General features: G+C 42.1%; 1 protein-coding gene across 4 annotated transcripts in view; it reads left to right on the top strand.

Moving 5' to 3' along the window:
* The window catches only part of ELOVL6 (ELOVL fatty acid elongase 6), a 141,097-nt gene extending 125,794 nt beyond the window's left edge, over positions 1-15,303 (top strand). For all 4 annotated transcript variants that reach the window (XM_005287927.5, XM_065596212.1, XM_065596214.1 and 1 more), the window contains 2 exons: positions 7,593-7,744; positions 12,974-15,303. In XM_005287927.5, the coding sequence (XP_005287984.1) occupies positions 7,593-7,744; positions 12,974-13,398 (577 nt within the window). In that variant the 3' untranslated portion in view covers positions 13,399-15,303. The remainder of the gene's footprint in view (positions 1-7,592; positions 7,745-12,973) is intronic.
* Positions 15,304-15,768: the final 465 nt, after the last annotated feature.

Genomic DNA, 15,768 nt, shown 5'->3' with positions numbered 1-15,768 from the left:
GGGAAGGGAGGGCGTGGGCAGGCCAAGGGTTGAGCCCCCCCACCCCTGGTGCTTGCAGAGTAAGGGAAGCTGCCGCTGCTGCTGCACAACGTGCTTCTCCTAGCCTACAGCACCTTCAGCCTCCTTGCCTGCCTCATTGTCTCCAGTGCCAGTCGGCTGTGCCTGTGTGGGGTAAGGCGGGGGCACCTCCCAACTATAGTACTGTTCTGTATGGCAAAAAAAAAAATTCCTGGATCCTAACCCCCCAGTTTACGTTCATTCTTATGGGGAAATTGGATTCACTTAACATGATTTCACTTAAAGTCGCATTTTTCAGGAACATAACTACAACGTTAAGCGAGGAGTTACTATACTATGAACCTTGATAAAATAATTATTTTTCCTATAGATGCCTGCTATGCATTTTTCTCTCACTCAGCTAAGCATAGAGATTTTCTGTTAGGTATTTTTACCTCATCTCTCTCAGCATGTTTGTAGTATACCATGCCACTCCATCCTGTCAGTGTGAGGGATGCCGTTGTTTCAAACATGCAGGCAACAGCTCAATTTCCACATTACTAAAAGGAATATAACCTGTTACACAATTGTAAGAGGTTGCAGCAATTACATCAGCAGGCAGACATGCTGACACAGCAAGACTACCCCAAACCATTAAGAAACCATTTCTTTGGCAGAACAATCGAAATCTAATACAGTAAAATATCTTCTATTGAATTAAACATTAAGGCTAATGAACTTTTGTTTTATGCTCAAAAAATGTCAAATTTTTAGGAACTGACCTAGAGATATTTCTATCTGACTCAGCATATTTCACCTGTAAATCTTCTCATTATAAAAAAATGTGGCCTCAATTCTTTTCTTTATTGGGATACAGCAAAAGAGGCTGAAGGCTTCTGAAGCTTCAAACTTTGCATGTAAGTTGATCTCAATTAGGAGCATGTGCTCTCTTAAGTATGACATTTCTTTGATTTGGATTTTAACTATGAAGCATGCTCGGTAGAAAATCTGGCTAACTCTACAGATGTGCACTTCAACAGAAACTCACTGCTGATACATGGGCAATTCAAGGAATAAACACTTTTTTATAAATATGTCAAGGCAGAATTAAGGCTCCCCAATTCTCAGGGCTAGGTCAGCCCCACAATAGTTGCAACTAAACAGATCTGAATTCTGCCACTGGATTTTTAATGGGCCCTACAAGGCCCTAAAACTCTTTCCCCACCCCAACGTGCTCCCTCTATACCTGTTAAGAGGTATCCTGACTTCCAGGAGGGAGATAAAGCCAGTGATATGTTATGTCCAGCTCTATATTTTATTGTTACATATTAATTCTTGTAAAAAGACACTTTATAAAGAAAAAGAGGGAAACTGCAAGGATGTGTTTGCTGGAGTTTTTTAACCTTGTGGCAGGAAGCCAGGTTGGAGCCATTTCTAAGCAAAAGATATACAGTGAAACACAGTGAGACTGAGTAGCTTTAGGGGATAATATTGTTATCCTCATTCTAATGAAACTCCCTCCTCGGTGTTAGAAGAAAGTGACTTTCTCTGAATCTTTACCATAGTCACATGACAGCCCTCTCTTCCCCCCAGTTCTTCCCATGGATGTTCCCAGGGAAGGGAATGACACCCGAACTGCAAGTCTGGAATAGCTTGGCTTTTCCTGGAATTAGTGGTTCAAAGCTCACCCTTTTGTTCCAACCCAGACTTAGTGTAGGTTGGTGGATGTGAGAAGATGAATTTGTGATGAGATCTTACAAGCCAAGCTCCTCTCTGTTTTGGGTTTAAGTATTCCATGTGTATAAGCAGAGTTTTGCCTGAAGTCTTTGGCCAGAATTTCCCCACCTTTATGTTTGTGCAGTATGCTTTGATCCAATTGGCTGCACTTCATTAGTGCTATATGTGATGATGTTCATCCATCGTTATCGATGAAGACCTCGACAACTCATTCTTTCGATGACCGGGCTTTGTGCGTCCGAAGATGACTGATCAGTCCGATTCGGGCGTGGAACGTCCTGTCACACGTCGGGCAAACATGTAATGGCACTGTCGATGATGTACGAGCAGCTCTGGACTTGCGCAGCTCACACTTTTTTTCAGCCTCAGCAATACACCTCGCCTCAGAGGTGTTACTGCCTGTGTGAATGAGGCTGTGCCATGCTGAACGGTTCAGTGCGAAGATTTCCCATGTGGCGGTGTTGATCTCGAAGGACTTCAAAGAGGTCTTCGGCATGTCCTTGAATCGCTTCTTTTGTCCTCCATGGGAGCGCTTTCCCTGAGTGAGTTCTCCGTAGAAGAGCTGTTTAGGAATGCGTTCATCTGACATTCTCACAACATGTCTGGCCCACCTGGTCTGGGCTCTCATCAGCAATGTGTAAACTGACGGCAGACTGGCTCTAGTAAGGACATCAGTATCGGGCACTCTGTCCTGCCATCTGATTTTTAGACGCTTTCGCAGACAGGAAATGTGGAAGTGATTGAGACTTCATGCATGACTCCGATAGACAGTCCGCGTCTCGCAGGCGTACAGCAGAGTTGGAAGCACCACTGCTCGGTAGACCTTCAGCTTCGTTGGTAGGCTGATCCCTCGACGTTCCCGAACATTGAAGCGCAATCGGCCAAATGCAGAGCTGGCTTTAGCAATTCAAATACAAAGTGCCATATGTACATAGTTAGTAAAGCATGGTGGGATCCTTTGGAATAAGAGAGAATTCTTACAGATTCCAGTATGGTCCCATCTTCAACTAGGCCTGCAGACACAAAGCTATGTCTTTGATTTGTTTCTGTTTTTAAAGAACAGCCATAGTGTTATGTTTGTGCTGCCTGATAGGCGCAACTGTTTGACTTATGGGCTGATGTTTTCTGTTCTGAGATGTGCATGTTGTTCAGAGCCAGAAAATGGGCTTTGTCTCTAGATCTGTGAGCACAAAATATGTCAAATATTCCAGGTACAACAACACACAGTACTGATGCTGCAGCAAGCTAAACAAGAAAATTGGATATTTTGGGATAGTTCTAAAGAGCTGAAATAAGACCACATTCTCTACTCAGCACTTCAGTGGCAATGTTTTAGTATATGTAGTAGTGTTTGGCAGATGCTTTCATAGCTATGTAGCACGGACACCGAGAGTTAATTCAGCCCCGCAGAAGTAGGTTCAATTCCCATTATTACAGTTGTGTGGAAAGAGTGTTGTCTAATGGTTAAATCAGCGACCTAAGAGTCAGGGTTCCTAGAGACCATTCCTAGTTCCTATCTCTAACTTGCTTTTTGGCCTTAGTCCCATCACTTAACTGCCCTGTGCCTCAATTTCCCCCATCTTCAAAATGGGGTGATGATGATGCCCATTCAAAAGTCTCATGGTCTTAATCCATGTTTTAAAACGTTTTGAGTCTCATGTTAAAAGGAGAAAGTAAGTGAAGAGTATTATTTTTATATTTGCAGATATTTACCTGTCCATAACATGATCAAAACATATCATTTGGATGCTTGTTAGTCTACTCGAGAAGGCACAGCCTGAAGGGAAAGAAATGCAGGCCATTTTTTATTTGAACAGATGAAAAAGCAGTATTTACCAGTGCAGTATGTCTTTGATAAATCTCTTCATTTGGAATGGCTGTAACTTTTCAGTCGTTACCTTAATTCTAGAATCCCAGTTGATTCCCACTCGCCAGACTGCTTTGGTAGGCAGTTCATTTTAATGCCTCACAATAGTGACAGTACTGACCAGGGCCTGGACAAAATGAAGTAGAAGTGATTTACTGAGCAAGCAATCCCATCACCCTCCTGCACATCATTTCTATGTGAGACATAAATCAGTTGGTTGATCTCACCTCACAGAAGGAACGACATGATTAAATGGTGGGGGCACAAAAAGCAGCTCCGTTTCTCTGAGTTCACATGCACTTTGGGGCATTCACTAAACATCACTCTGTCTGGTAACTTCAGCTTGTCAGTTGGCTAGAGTTTAGGAACATAGCACACCCCAATATATCAGTTAAATGTATGTATTATGCTGAAGGTAATGTTGCTTTCATCTGCCTAATATAAAAGATCACTATGGTTGAGTAAGGCAAACTTTGGGTAGAATACTAATCACAAGTCACTCCCAGTTAGAAACATGGAGGTAGAACAAAGTGTCCTGCCATGGGATTGCTATTACCCATCTAGGCTTCCAGTGTAATTGGGAATACACGAACATACACACATAGATAGTACCAAAGGAAAACCACAGAACAATACTAACAAAAAAGAAATATATAAAGACGTATGTGATCTCATCCGTGCCAAATTAAGAATTGATCAGTGTGCCCTAGGGGCCAGATTTTGCTCTGTTACTTGGATATAAATCTAAAGTAACTCTTTGGGTTTCCAGATTTACACCAGTTTTAGCTCAATCAGAATTTTGTCATTTTAAACAGACACTATTCTGATCTGAGCTTAAATTCATGATTCAGAAACCTGTTTGATTTGCAAATGTTATTAAAACATGATTCTTTTAAAAGAGCAATGGACATAATGTTGCTTGCAATTATTTTACTTTGTAATAGAGGATATTTCTTTCAGATTTTTTTCTTCCCCGTTTTATTTTCATGTCAGCAAATGCCTCAGTGCTGACATTAGATTACTTGGTACTGCATATCCAGGATATATTCCATCTGATCCCACTAATCCCTGCTGTCCCACCCAACTCCTAAATGAAACAACAGCAACATGGCTATCCCAATCAGCCTGTGGAATTCACTGTGCTGTCTCCTCAGGACTGAGAAAAGGAAAGCATAACAGAAGTTAGAATACTTACTAGCTGGAAGACGAGGAGATACAGCAAGGAGCACCCAAGTTAAATATAGCTGCTTTAAGGTTGCAGTTGTCCATCTCTGCCAAAGTTAAAGGGCCAGCCCCAGAAAGATATGAGAAAAGCATGCTGGGAAAAAGGGTCTACAAGAAAGCAACCCTACGGAGAAGAGAGACCGTAGGGTCCAGGTAGATGCTAAGGATGGAGATGTTTTATACAGCACCTAGCACAATGGGGTCCTGGTCCATGAGTGGGGGTCCTAATAGCTATTGCAATACAAATAATGATATCACCATCGTATCATACAATGAAGCTTGACCTTTAGAAGAACAGGATAACTTTTACGTTAATGACACCTGTAGTTATATATACTAATAGAATACCCAAACCTCATGCTTCAAGATATAAGGTGATCAGTGCAGGAGTCAGCAAGCAACATTTCCCTCCATGTGCAGCATAGGTGAAGAACCCAATACTTGATGCTCCACAGGAAGTTAAAAACCACTGTAATGTCTGGTACAATGTTCTTGTGCAATATTGTATATGGCGGTGAGGGTGGGGATGGTGTTTTGCTGGCCTGCAGTGATCAGTTTACACATACCTGTTTATGCTGTAGGTCTAGAAGTCAAGAGACTTTATACAAATGATATAAAGACTTAGATTAATAGATTCACAGATTTTTAAGGCCAGAAGGGGCCATTATGATCGTGTAGCCTGACCTTCTGTGTAACAGAGGTCATAGAAACTCAACTAGTAATTTCTGCCTCAAGCCCATAACTTCTGTTTGAGCTCAAGCATATCTCTGGCAAGATACAGTCTTGATTTAAAGCCTGCAAGTGATGGAGAATCCACCATAACTCTAGGTGAGCTGTCCCAATGGCTGATTACCCACACTGTTAAAAATGTATACCCTATTTCCTCTTTTTTTGCATGGGTGATTAATATGTATTGCCTATATGCATACATTTCCACAGTCAAATCCATCACATCAACCCTCTTACTCTCACGTGGCTGTCCATGACAGGGGACCATGAGCTGAGTGGGAGACGTGGGCCAGGTGGTGAATGCAGGGCAGTGATGGGTCACACGGATGAGGGACAGTAGAGGAGGTGATGGAGGCAGTGACACAGCAGTGATGGGGGCACAATGATATGAGACTGTGATGGAGGAGGTGATGGGAGGCTCTGGTGGGTCACAGTAATGGGGGCAGTGAAGGGACATAGAGATGCCGAGAAGTGATGGAGTTGGTGATGTGGAGCAGTGATGGGGCAGTATCACAAACCAGTGAGTGGGAACAGTGGTGCAGGGCACTGGGAATGGGGCACAGGGATGGAGGAGGCAATGCAGGGCAACATGATGTGAGGTAGGCAGCAGGGATGTGATGCTGGGAAGGGATGAGTCACAGTGATGAGGGAGGTGATGCAGGACAGTTAAACTGAACAGCGATGGGGCATGGTGCTGTGGGACAACGATGGACTTCAGGGATGGGGGGAGGAGATGCAAGGCCATGCTGGCGCACAGCAATGTGAGGTGACGTTGGCTGAAGTGATGCAAGGCAGTGTTAGTTGAGGTGATGTGGTGGGGCACAGTGATCCAGTGTGGTGAATTCTGTATGCTTGAGCGTTCAGATTGTGAAAAGCCTGAACTTTTTTCAGGCTGCTTGTGTTACTTAAAGTCCTCAAAGTATGGACTTCAGAAATGCTAGTGATGCCACTCAGCTAACCAGTATGCATGAGTGCTCTTGTAACTTAGCAAGCAGGGTGAGAAAGAAGCCTTTCAGTTTCTCTCCCCATTCGGTTTTCAAGCTGGAGTGTAATGCATCCAGAATGGCCTTTCATCCTTCTGGTTACTGAGCCAACAACTAGGGGTTGCAAAGTGGAGACCTGCTCAGCTACTAGATGATGGTACAGCTGGTGTTGCTGAAGCAAAACGGTTTCAATAGTGCCACCTGTATGCCAGTTGTAATCTAAAATGAGCTCCTCCATCAATGACACTAATTAACACCATAATGTACTTCCTAATATACCTCATTTACAGAACACAACATATCTGGCTGTCCAAACAAGTTTAAGGAAATGAGGATGATTTGTGCATCTCATGAAATGAATTTGTCTAGTGCTAGTTTGTCAGTTCCTCTATTAGTAATGAGTTAAGAGCAAATAATGTGCCAGGTGGTGTCTGAGACACAAAATGAAGCCAGCCAGAGCTTCTACCAAAAGCATTTACAAGCTTAAGCTCCTTTCTTGAAGCAGGTTCCCCACTGAAGTCAGTGGAGTTCTGGCTGGGTACAGGATTCCGCCTGCATGAAATTCATTGCAGGACTGGGGCACAGAAAACAGATGAAAGAACACACTGAGAAACCCAGGGGAGGGAGTTAATAACAATAAAAAATGCAAGCTGCTATTAAACTCACTGCTTGTGCACAGTGCAGTTTCCCAGCCAGTAAGATCAAAATTCTGCAGGTTGCACACTCAGAGTTAAAGGAGACATTCCCATCTACTCTTGACACCTGAAGTAGCATTTCCCTAGGACTGAAAGAAGGGAGCTGACATGACTGTACCAGACTGTCACCTGTAGTATTATTTCAGTCCAATAAAACACCCATATTTTCCACTCACTCTGGAAGTTCAGATTTACTTCTTGAAGACAGTGAAGTTACTCTAGCTATACACCTGAATCAATATTTGGCCCCAAACTGCTAATAAGACCATCGCTAGCTTTTTACTATAATGATTTGAAGTGATTAAGTTTAGCTATTAAGTAACTACTGAATGTTCTTTATTTTCTCTTTCTATTCTGAAGTATATTTGGTGCTGTTCGAACTGGTGCTTATATGCTGTACATTCTGATGACCAAAGGCCTGAAGCAGTCAGTGTGTGACCAGAGTTTTTACAATGGACCTGTCAGCAAATTCTGGGCTTACGCGTTTGTGCTAAGCAAAGCACCCGAACTAGGTGAGTACCCCTGCTCTTGTTTTTGTTTAATGTGCACATTTTGGTCAAAAGAGTTTATACAGAAAACATGCAGACCATTCAGTGCTGCTGAAAACCGCTTTTCAGGCTTGTAAATTAAAAAGCCGAACCAAACCCCACCCATATTCCTCAGTCGCTGAGCTTTACGCTCAATTGAGCTAAGATTAGAGCAATGAAAAGTTGAACAAGATGATTCTCAAACCCCTCAGGTCAATTCACGTTAATTGTTAGCAGTTTTGATTCAGTTTAGGCAAGCTTGGGACTTTGCATAGTTAACTCATGCCCCTGGGCTAACCCGTGGCATTTAGCACAGCTCTGAGTTGGGGACATTAAAGAACCACATGAAGCCCACGCATTGTGCCCCTTCTGTAGCTCCCCAGTACTCCTGGGATGGTACAGCCTGCTCGTTCCCAGTGTCCCCAGCTAACTCCACGGGCCAATCTAGAGGGCAAGTAGGCTCTTGGCCCTGTACCTCCCAGCCCCCTCTCCGGGGCAAGTGTACTACTAGGGGCAATGGATGGAGCAGTCTCTGGGCTCCCCCAAGCACAGGGGACCTTATTTCTCCTTGACTTTTTTGGAGGGTATGGAAGGAGGCAGAGAGACCTTTTGTGCCTTTGTTTTCCCCACTATTTCTACACACCTATGCTAGGGTTAGGGACAACCTAACCCCTATTAGCAGTTCATAGTGGAAGTGAGAGTTACCTAGTGTTATCTGCTAGATTGGGGGCAGTCTGTCACCTGTTGATTAAGGAAAATATTCATGCTGGGGCAATCTCTTCTTCCATAGAAGATAACTGACAGTGTCAAATAAGCCCACCTTGCATTGTTTTTCATTTATCTCTTCATAGGGTTTCTTGTTTCTCCTCTCACCTTATCTAGAGATAAATAAGCCTTTATCTAATGGTTGTACCAGCCAGGGCATTGGAAACTTCATTCCTTTACTTTAAGGATCATATACACAGGCCTTCTGCAAAATAGTTGGGCCTTGACCCCTATTTCTAAATTTAGTATTTGTTAATTTTTTTAGCTCAGCAGTGCTGGACCATGAAGTGCTCTCTCAGATATAGTACAGGCATTGCCAATGCAAGTTTCCCCATACTACCCTGCTAATATACCCCAAGCCTGATCTGGACAGGTGACATATAGGAATGAAATTCTAGGTCTGTCTTCGGTCCTTGGTCTCTTCTGAGATGGCTGATAGGTTCTAGTTAGTGTTTGTGGTTTTGGTGATGTGGGCACCTAGTGACCATCAACTCATTGAACATTACCCAAAAGCAATTGATTTTTAGTTGTCTGCTACCAACCAGGGCTGGATATCGGCCACTGAGCTAGTGACCATGACTTCTTGACTGAAATTGAACAACAACCAACATACAGATATACTTAAGGTCTGATACATCCTCTGCTATGAGCTTTTCACCAGTAAAATGGCATTAACCTCAGTGGAGTTACTCTTCGCTTATATCAGCGTAAGTGAAGGCAGAACCCAGCCCATACTCCTGATGCAATTTGTTCAGAATAAAAATAAAGTTCAATAGAAATTCCCAGAATGTGCAACCAGAACAAGTTATCCAGGCTGGAGTATAAGGAGAGGAAGCGGTTGACTACTACATATGGCCATGGGAAATCACCCTAAAAGCCACCTAGGATCAGTAGAAATTGGAGGGTGGAGAAGGAATCAAAGAGGTTACTTCTAAAAATAGAAGTGCTTTTAGGTCCAGGTTCCTGGGGTTATTCAACTTTGTGCAGCTGGTAGCTCAGGAACATACATATTAGTCAGCAAGTCAAGAAAACCTGATGTAACTCATTGTTCAGTGCTGTGTCTCCCCCCCCCCCCTCCCCCCCCGTGTTGTCTGCAGCAGAGATGAATCTGTTACAGCTTTCAGCCAGGGTCCTTAAACTCAAGCTGTTGAGGTTCACGGTTAAGCTCTGTAGGTCACAGGTTCAATGGCCAAGAATAGACATCATACTGACTGTATCCAGTGTCAAGGGAAAGTTGCATAGCCTTGGGCTTATCACTGTACTTTGACTGATTGCATGGGGACAGGTCCTGAACCCAGTATAGAGCAATACACTAGGTTCCTCCATAACCTTATCTAGGCCTGTCCCATAAATAACCACAAAAAACTCCCTGTCAGACTGTACAGGGTGCCCCATGTCTGAAGCAGTCAGTCATTACAGATAAACATTAATAGAGTGATTTGTAGCGTGATTCAGCGTCTGTCTTACTGTATATAAATCTGAAAACCATACACAATAACATCAAACTATGGAAGCAAGAGGCTTCAGGTCCTATTCTACCTCAGTTCTGTTTTATTTGTCCGTATTTTGTGTGTGTACACACAGGAACATTGTGGTTTCCCCCCCCTAAACACACCAGAAACCTAGGTTGACAGTTTGCTTCTTGCAGACAGAAAATAAACACCTTTCCGATAGTATTGTAGTTCTTCCACCCACCCTCCTATTGGAGGCAGATTTTGTAAATGGTTTTCTCTCCAGCAGTTTTTGTAAGGCTATAAAGAATATACTTGCTATGTTTAGTACCAAGCCTGTACTTTTGCTGCTCATAGGACTTCTTAGTATGAGAGAGAATGGTCTTAATACAAAGTAGGGGACAACAATTCAGTAGTCCTCCAGTTCACTACTGAGGCTGCAGCTTACTGAAACCTCACAGAGCAGCAGAATTCACTAAATACAGATAAACAGCAGGAATAGGTTTGTATTTCAGCAGCAAACTCAGTTCAGTGGATTTCCAATTAGCAATTTATCAGCACATGAGACACGAAGACACACAGCCCCCTTCATGCTGTTTCAGACTCTTTGGTTTCTTATTGTTTGAATTACGCGAAAACCCACTTAGATTTGGTTTTGTTAAAATTAGGAACTATCTGCTAGAAATATAGGTTCTAACCAATGTGACTCGGCATTCTTGCAGCTAATGTAGCAAACAGAAGTGTGTGTAACTGTAGCATTAGTACACCTCTACCCCGATATAACGCGACCCGATATAACACGAATTCGGATATAAAGCGGTAAAGCAGTGCTCCGGGGGGGCAGGGCTGCGCACTCTGGCGGATCAAAGCAAGTTCGATATAAAGCGGTTTCACCTATAACGTGGTAAGATTTTTTTGGCTCCCAAGGACAGCGTTATATCGAGGTAGAGGTGTATGTACAGGGCCGCCCAGAGGATTCAGGGCGCCTGGGGCAAAGTGGGGGAGCTGCGGCGCTTGTACTCACCTGGCGGCAGTCCGGGTCTTCAGCGGCGGGGGGTCATTCAGTCGCTCCGCGTCTTCAGCAGCACTGAAGGACCCGCCACCGAAATGCTGCCAAAGACCCGGAGCAACTGAAGAGCCCCCCGCCGCCGAAATGCCTCTGAAGACCCGGACCGCCTCCGGGCCAGGGCTCGCGGGGCAAATTGCCCCACTTGCCTTCGCCCCCCCTCCCCCCCCCCAGGTGGCCCTGTGTATTTAAGGCATAGGTTTAGTTCCACCCCCTCACTAACGTTCATCTTTTGGATTTTCCAAGAATATATGCACATATAAACACACTTTGTGGTTCATGGCTTACACTTTTGCCCCCCTATAAATCACTGTCTGTAAGAAGAGCATATGCATATAAATAAAATAATTAAGATCAATGCAGTAGTGGCAAACAGCAGGAAGAGAGGAAAGAAACAGTAAGTGGAAAGAAGACTAAAACATATTTCTGCAGCAATCGCATGAGGATTTGGAAGAAAGGGATATGAGGTATTTCAGAATTACCCCGTTTTCTCTCTAAAACCAGGAAGTGTTTACACATGCACTCCCTCTCCAGTGGTACAGGTTATATATACAGTAGCATTTTGACTGTATTCATTGTCTTATGTTATATTCCCTCCCCCTCCCCCTTCCCCATCCCCCCCAACCACTACAGTCCCTTTAACAATACTGGCAGTTAGGTTCAAAAAATCCTGCTTGCATGGAGGGAAAAACCTAAAGCCTTTTGCAGAGAGACTCACTTTCTTTGTTTGTTAATGACTTTTGTGTAGATCAACAGTGAACGATTTGACAATAGTTTGCTCAAGTTATAATATTCTTTATACAAACTCCAAAGACATGTATATTAAACAGATTTCTTAATAGTTATACAGACACAGAACTTTGCTACAAAAACATTTTGTATAGTCCCTCCTGTTCCTATTTATATTAACACTTAGTACCACAGATGTCTAGATATTTATTGGTGAGAACACAATGGCACAAACTTTTCCCTGAGTTACCCATGACTGTCACTGCATTGTGTAACTCCACAGAGCCTGATTCTGCTCTCACCCCACTGTAATTCCACTGGCAAACAGACCCAGGAAAGGATGGGTCCATAAGGAGTTTTCTTCACTTTGTCCTATATGCCAGGATCCAGTGATACAAAATCTTTGTGCTCTGTGATTGAAATTTTCAAACCTGGGGGGTTGGGGTATCTAAATTTGGGCACCTAAATCCATATTTAGGCACCTAGTAAAAACTGACTGAGCAGCTACCACTCATTGACTTTCATGTGAGCAGGGGTTGGAAATCAGATAATTTAATTCATGTGCCTAAATATAGGATTAGGGGTCTAATTTTAGGCACCTAGGTTTGAAAATGTTGACTTGAATTTTCTGCCTTATAACCTCAGGGACAACACATAGTCAGTCTTCCCGTACTATAATTAGCTTTTGGTTTGTTACACGTGGTTTCCTGGTGTCTGTTAAATACCACTGTTTCCTGACGTTGCATCAGACAAATGGACATTGCTTGTGCTCAGAACATCAAAACACAAGTCAAAAATACAATGCTTACGAGAGATTTTCACAGATTGCCTCCTGAGCAGAGAATGTCTCTAAATTAAGCAGTAGCATTTTAAAATAGCAGTTAGTCATGTCACAAAGATTGGATCCTATGTTCTTTTCGAACAAAGACCCCACCAGTGCAGACAGTGTTTGGACCTGGTGTTTTGGTTCCCAATCATAAAGCTAAAGGGACACTTGTAAAATCTGGCTCTGGACATACATACAGAAGTTGTTTCTAAATTCCAATAAAGTTATGGGGTATTTAGATCTGAGGTTTTCATCAGTGCCCCAAAACTCTACAATCTAAACAACTTCCCACCATTTTAAACTTGGCAGAACATAAGAATTACAAAGTAGTTTGATTTGTTTCTGATATTTTTCCCCCCCTGTCTTCTCTCTTACAGGAGATACAATATTCATTATTCTTAGGAAACAGAAGCTCATCTTCCTGCACTGGTACCACCACATTACGGTGCTGCTTTATTCTTGGTACTCTTACAAGGACATGGTGGCTGGCGGTGGCTGGTTTATGACCATGAACTATGGGGTCCATGCCGTTATGTACTCTTACTATGCCTTGCGGGCTGCTGGCTTCAGAGTCTCACGCAAGTTTGCCATGTTCATCACCTTATCACAGATCACTCAGATGTTGATTGGTTGTGTAGTTAATTACCTGGTCTTCTCCTGGATGCAACAGGGGCAGTGCCACTCCCATGTTCAGAACATCATCTGGTCTTCTCTCATGTACCTCAGCTACTTCGTGTTATTCTGCCATTTCTTTTTTGAGGCCTACATCGGCAAAACCAGAAAAGCAAGGAAGGCTGACTAGTGGTATAAAGAAGACAGAAGCCATAGCTCAGGGTCATCAAGAAAAACAAAATAAAAACAAACAAAAGAAAATGGCACAAGGAAACATGTATGGTGCAGCTAAAACTCGGCAGCTTAGGGACAGCTAGGTTGGTTTAAACCAGTAAGTTTATGATCCTATCATGGTGAGGACTCACTGAATTCTACTCCATCTCAAAGGACTGCTGAGGAAAGACATCTTCCTTCTTGTACCTGTCAGCTCTGAAAAAGGAAGGAAAATAACATTTTGTGGGGGAGGGGGGGGAAATAAGCGTTGTTCTTCCCCAAAGATGGAAGAAAGACTTTTATTAAAAACAAATTATTTCTATATCCTTTCTAATCATTTTTCTGCATTAAATTTGAACAAAACAAAGCAGAGAGCAAACTGTTTGTGTCTATGATACCAGTACAGTTACAAAATTAAAAACTTTATCCTAAAGGGTTGACATGTTTACCCCAAAAATGAAAAGTGAATGGCTATCTTGAATGTTTATTATGGAAAGTCATTGAACTCCATTGCAGTAGTGAATGTAGTGGATAAAAGATTGATTTCCCCATTCTGTACTATGCTGTGCATGCAGATCTGGTATGCAACATCAATGCTTTGAGCAGGCAGAGGGGACCAGTAATTTTACAAGATTTTAATGTGATGAGATGTGCTGTTGCAATACATATCATATCTCAGAGAGTGCTTTTTCCAAGTGCATCAAAGTCAAGGAATTTCTGCAGCAGAATAATACAGAGGGTTAAATCAATCTCTGTTAAATCACTTGGGGCTAGCAACAGAGCAGTGGGTGGGGAGGGTGAGGGAGAGAACCCCCAAATATTTTTAACAATTATCTGTGAGTCTCAGATTAATCAGCAGTATAATAGAAGTTGAAGAAAATGAAGGTGGGGAGGAATCAGAAGAAAATCTAGAGAGCTAGAGATAGGCACTCTCTCTATCTGCAGAATAGAGCCCTGTGCTACAGCACATCTTTTATATTTTTGTGAACTTCAGAAAAAGATCTCTGCAACCTTAATAGCATTCGGCAGGGCTGTATGTGACCTTGGGTAACACTGTGTTTCTGCATTTGCTTCATGAGCAATGCAAAGATGTTTAAAGTGCCCTCCTCTGGTCATGTGGAGATACTACAACAAAACATACTTGGAATAGTTTTTCTTGAGACTTGTATAGAAAAATTAGTCTAAATGAAATAATTTTGCTGCAACCGCTTAACTCTAATGTCCGGAGAGAATTATCCTTAATTAAGAACAATCTGTACTGTAGCATCCGGCTGACCACTTAAGAAGACATCCTGTTCTCAAGTCAGCTACAGATAGAAGAAAAGGTATTTCACTCTGAACCTCAGAGAGAGTTAGTTGATAAGAGCCATATTCTTTCAAAGAAAAGTAGATTGCATTATCTGTAACATTTCAGTCCTTACAAAGCCAAATAAAATGTGTACAAGTTCCTAGTATTTAAAAAAAGCAAGTATGTAAACTTGATGTTAAATGTGTTAATGTAGTATTCTAAATTGTATCAGTTTGGTAGTCTGACTAAACAATTAGAAGAACTAGATGAACAGAATAGGGGTTGCTGTTCTGCATAGACTATACACAATTACACCCATATACATGTTATGTGACTTGTCAACAAGAAAAAAGTCCAGTGGAAGAGAATCCCATTTTCTGGTTAATGCAAAAGTTGTCATTATCTTTCTTGCTTTAATTTGAGATTGTACAGTACAAAGTATTATTACTATTATTTTGGCTTTAATTGTGCTGACATTCATAAAAACAGAGCTGCTTAATATCCTATTAGAGACGAGAAGGGCTTTCAGTGTCTCATTATGTGAAGAAGAAAAAAAATAAAGTTACATTCCGTATTATGTGAATGCTTTTAAAAGAATCAGAAAGTCCTTGGGGGCCTACCCATAACTATAACAAGCAGAAAAACAAGTTTACATGTGTGTTACTTACGTTATTGATGTTCTGGCCTTATTTTATGGTACACAACCAACAGCAAAATGTGATATTCAGTAATGAAGATAACGTGAGCTTAAATGATAGAACTACTGTATAAGAGCTATTAGACAAAAAGAATTAAATGGGTAAACGATGGTATTTCACAGATTTGGAAGTAGATAATTATAATGCACAATAAGCTGTTTTCTCCTGCTTAATATTTGCCCGGGCTTAAAGGTAGCAGTAACTGAAGAGAATCAAAATCATTAAGGATGAAAAAGACAAAATTAAACTTGAATTCAGTCAGAACAGAAGCATCAGTAACAAGCCAACAATTGTGCCATTCAGATGTTCAGTTCTGTGTTTCTATGGTCTCTAATCATTTCTATGCAGGCTGAAATAAAAA

Source organism: Chrysemys picta, chromosome 5, assembly GCF_011386835.1.
Source record: "Chrysemys picta bellii isolate R12L10 chromosome 5, ASM1138683v2, whole genome shotgun sequence".
NCBI classification, from domain to species: Eukaryota; Metazoa; Chordata; order Testudines; family Emydidae; genus Chrysemys; species Chrysemys picta.
The sequence above is the reverse complement of the archived record's forward strand: the minus strand, read 5'-3'. Positions and strand labels throughout refer to the sequence as shown.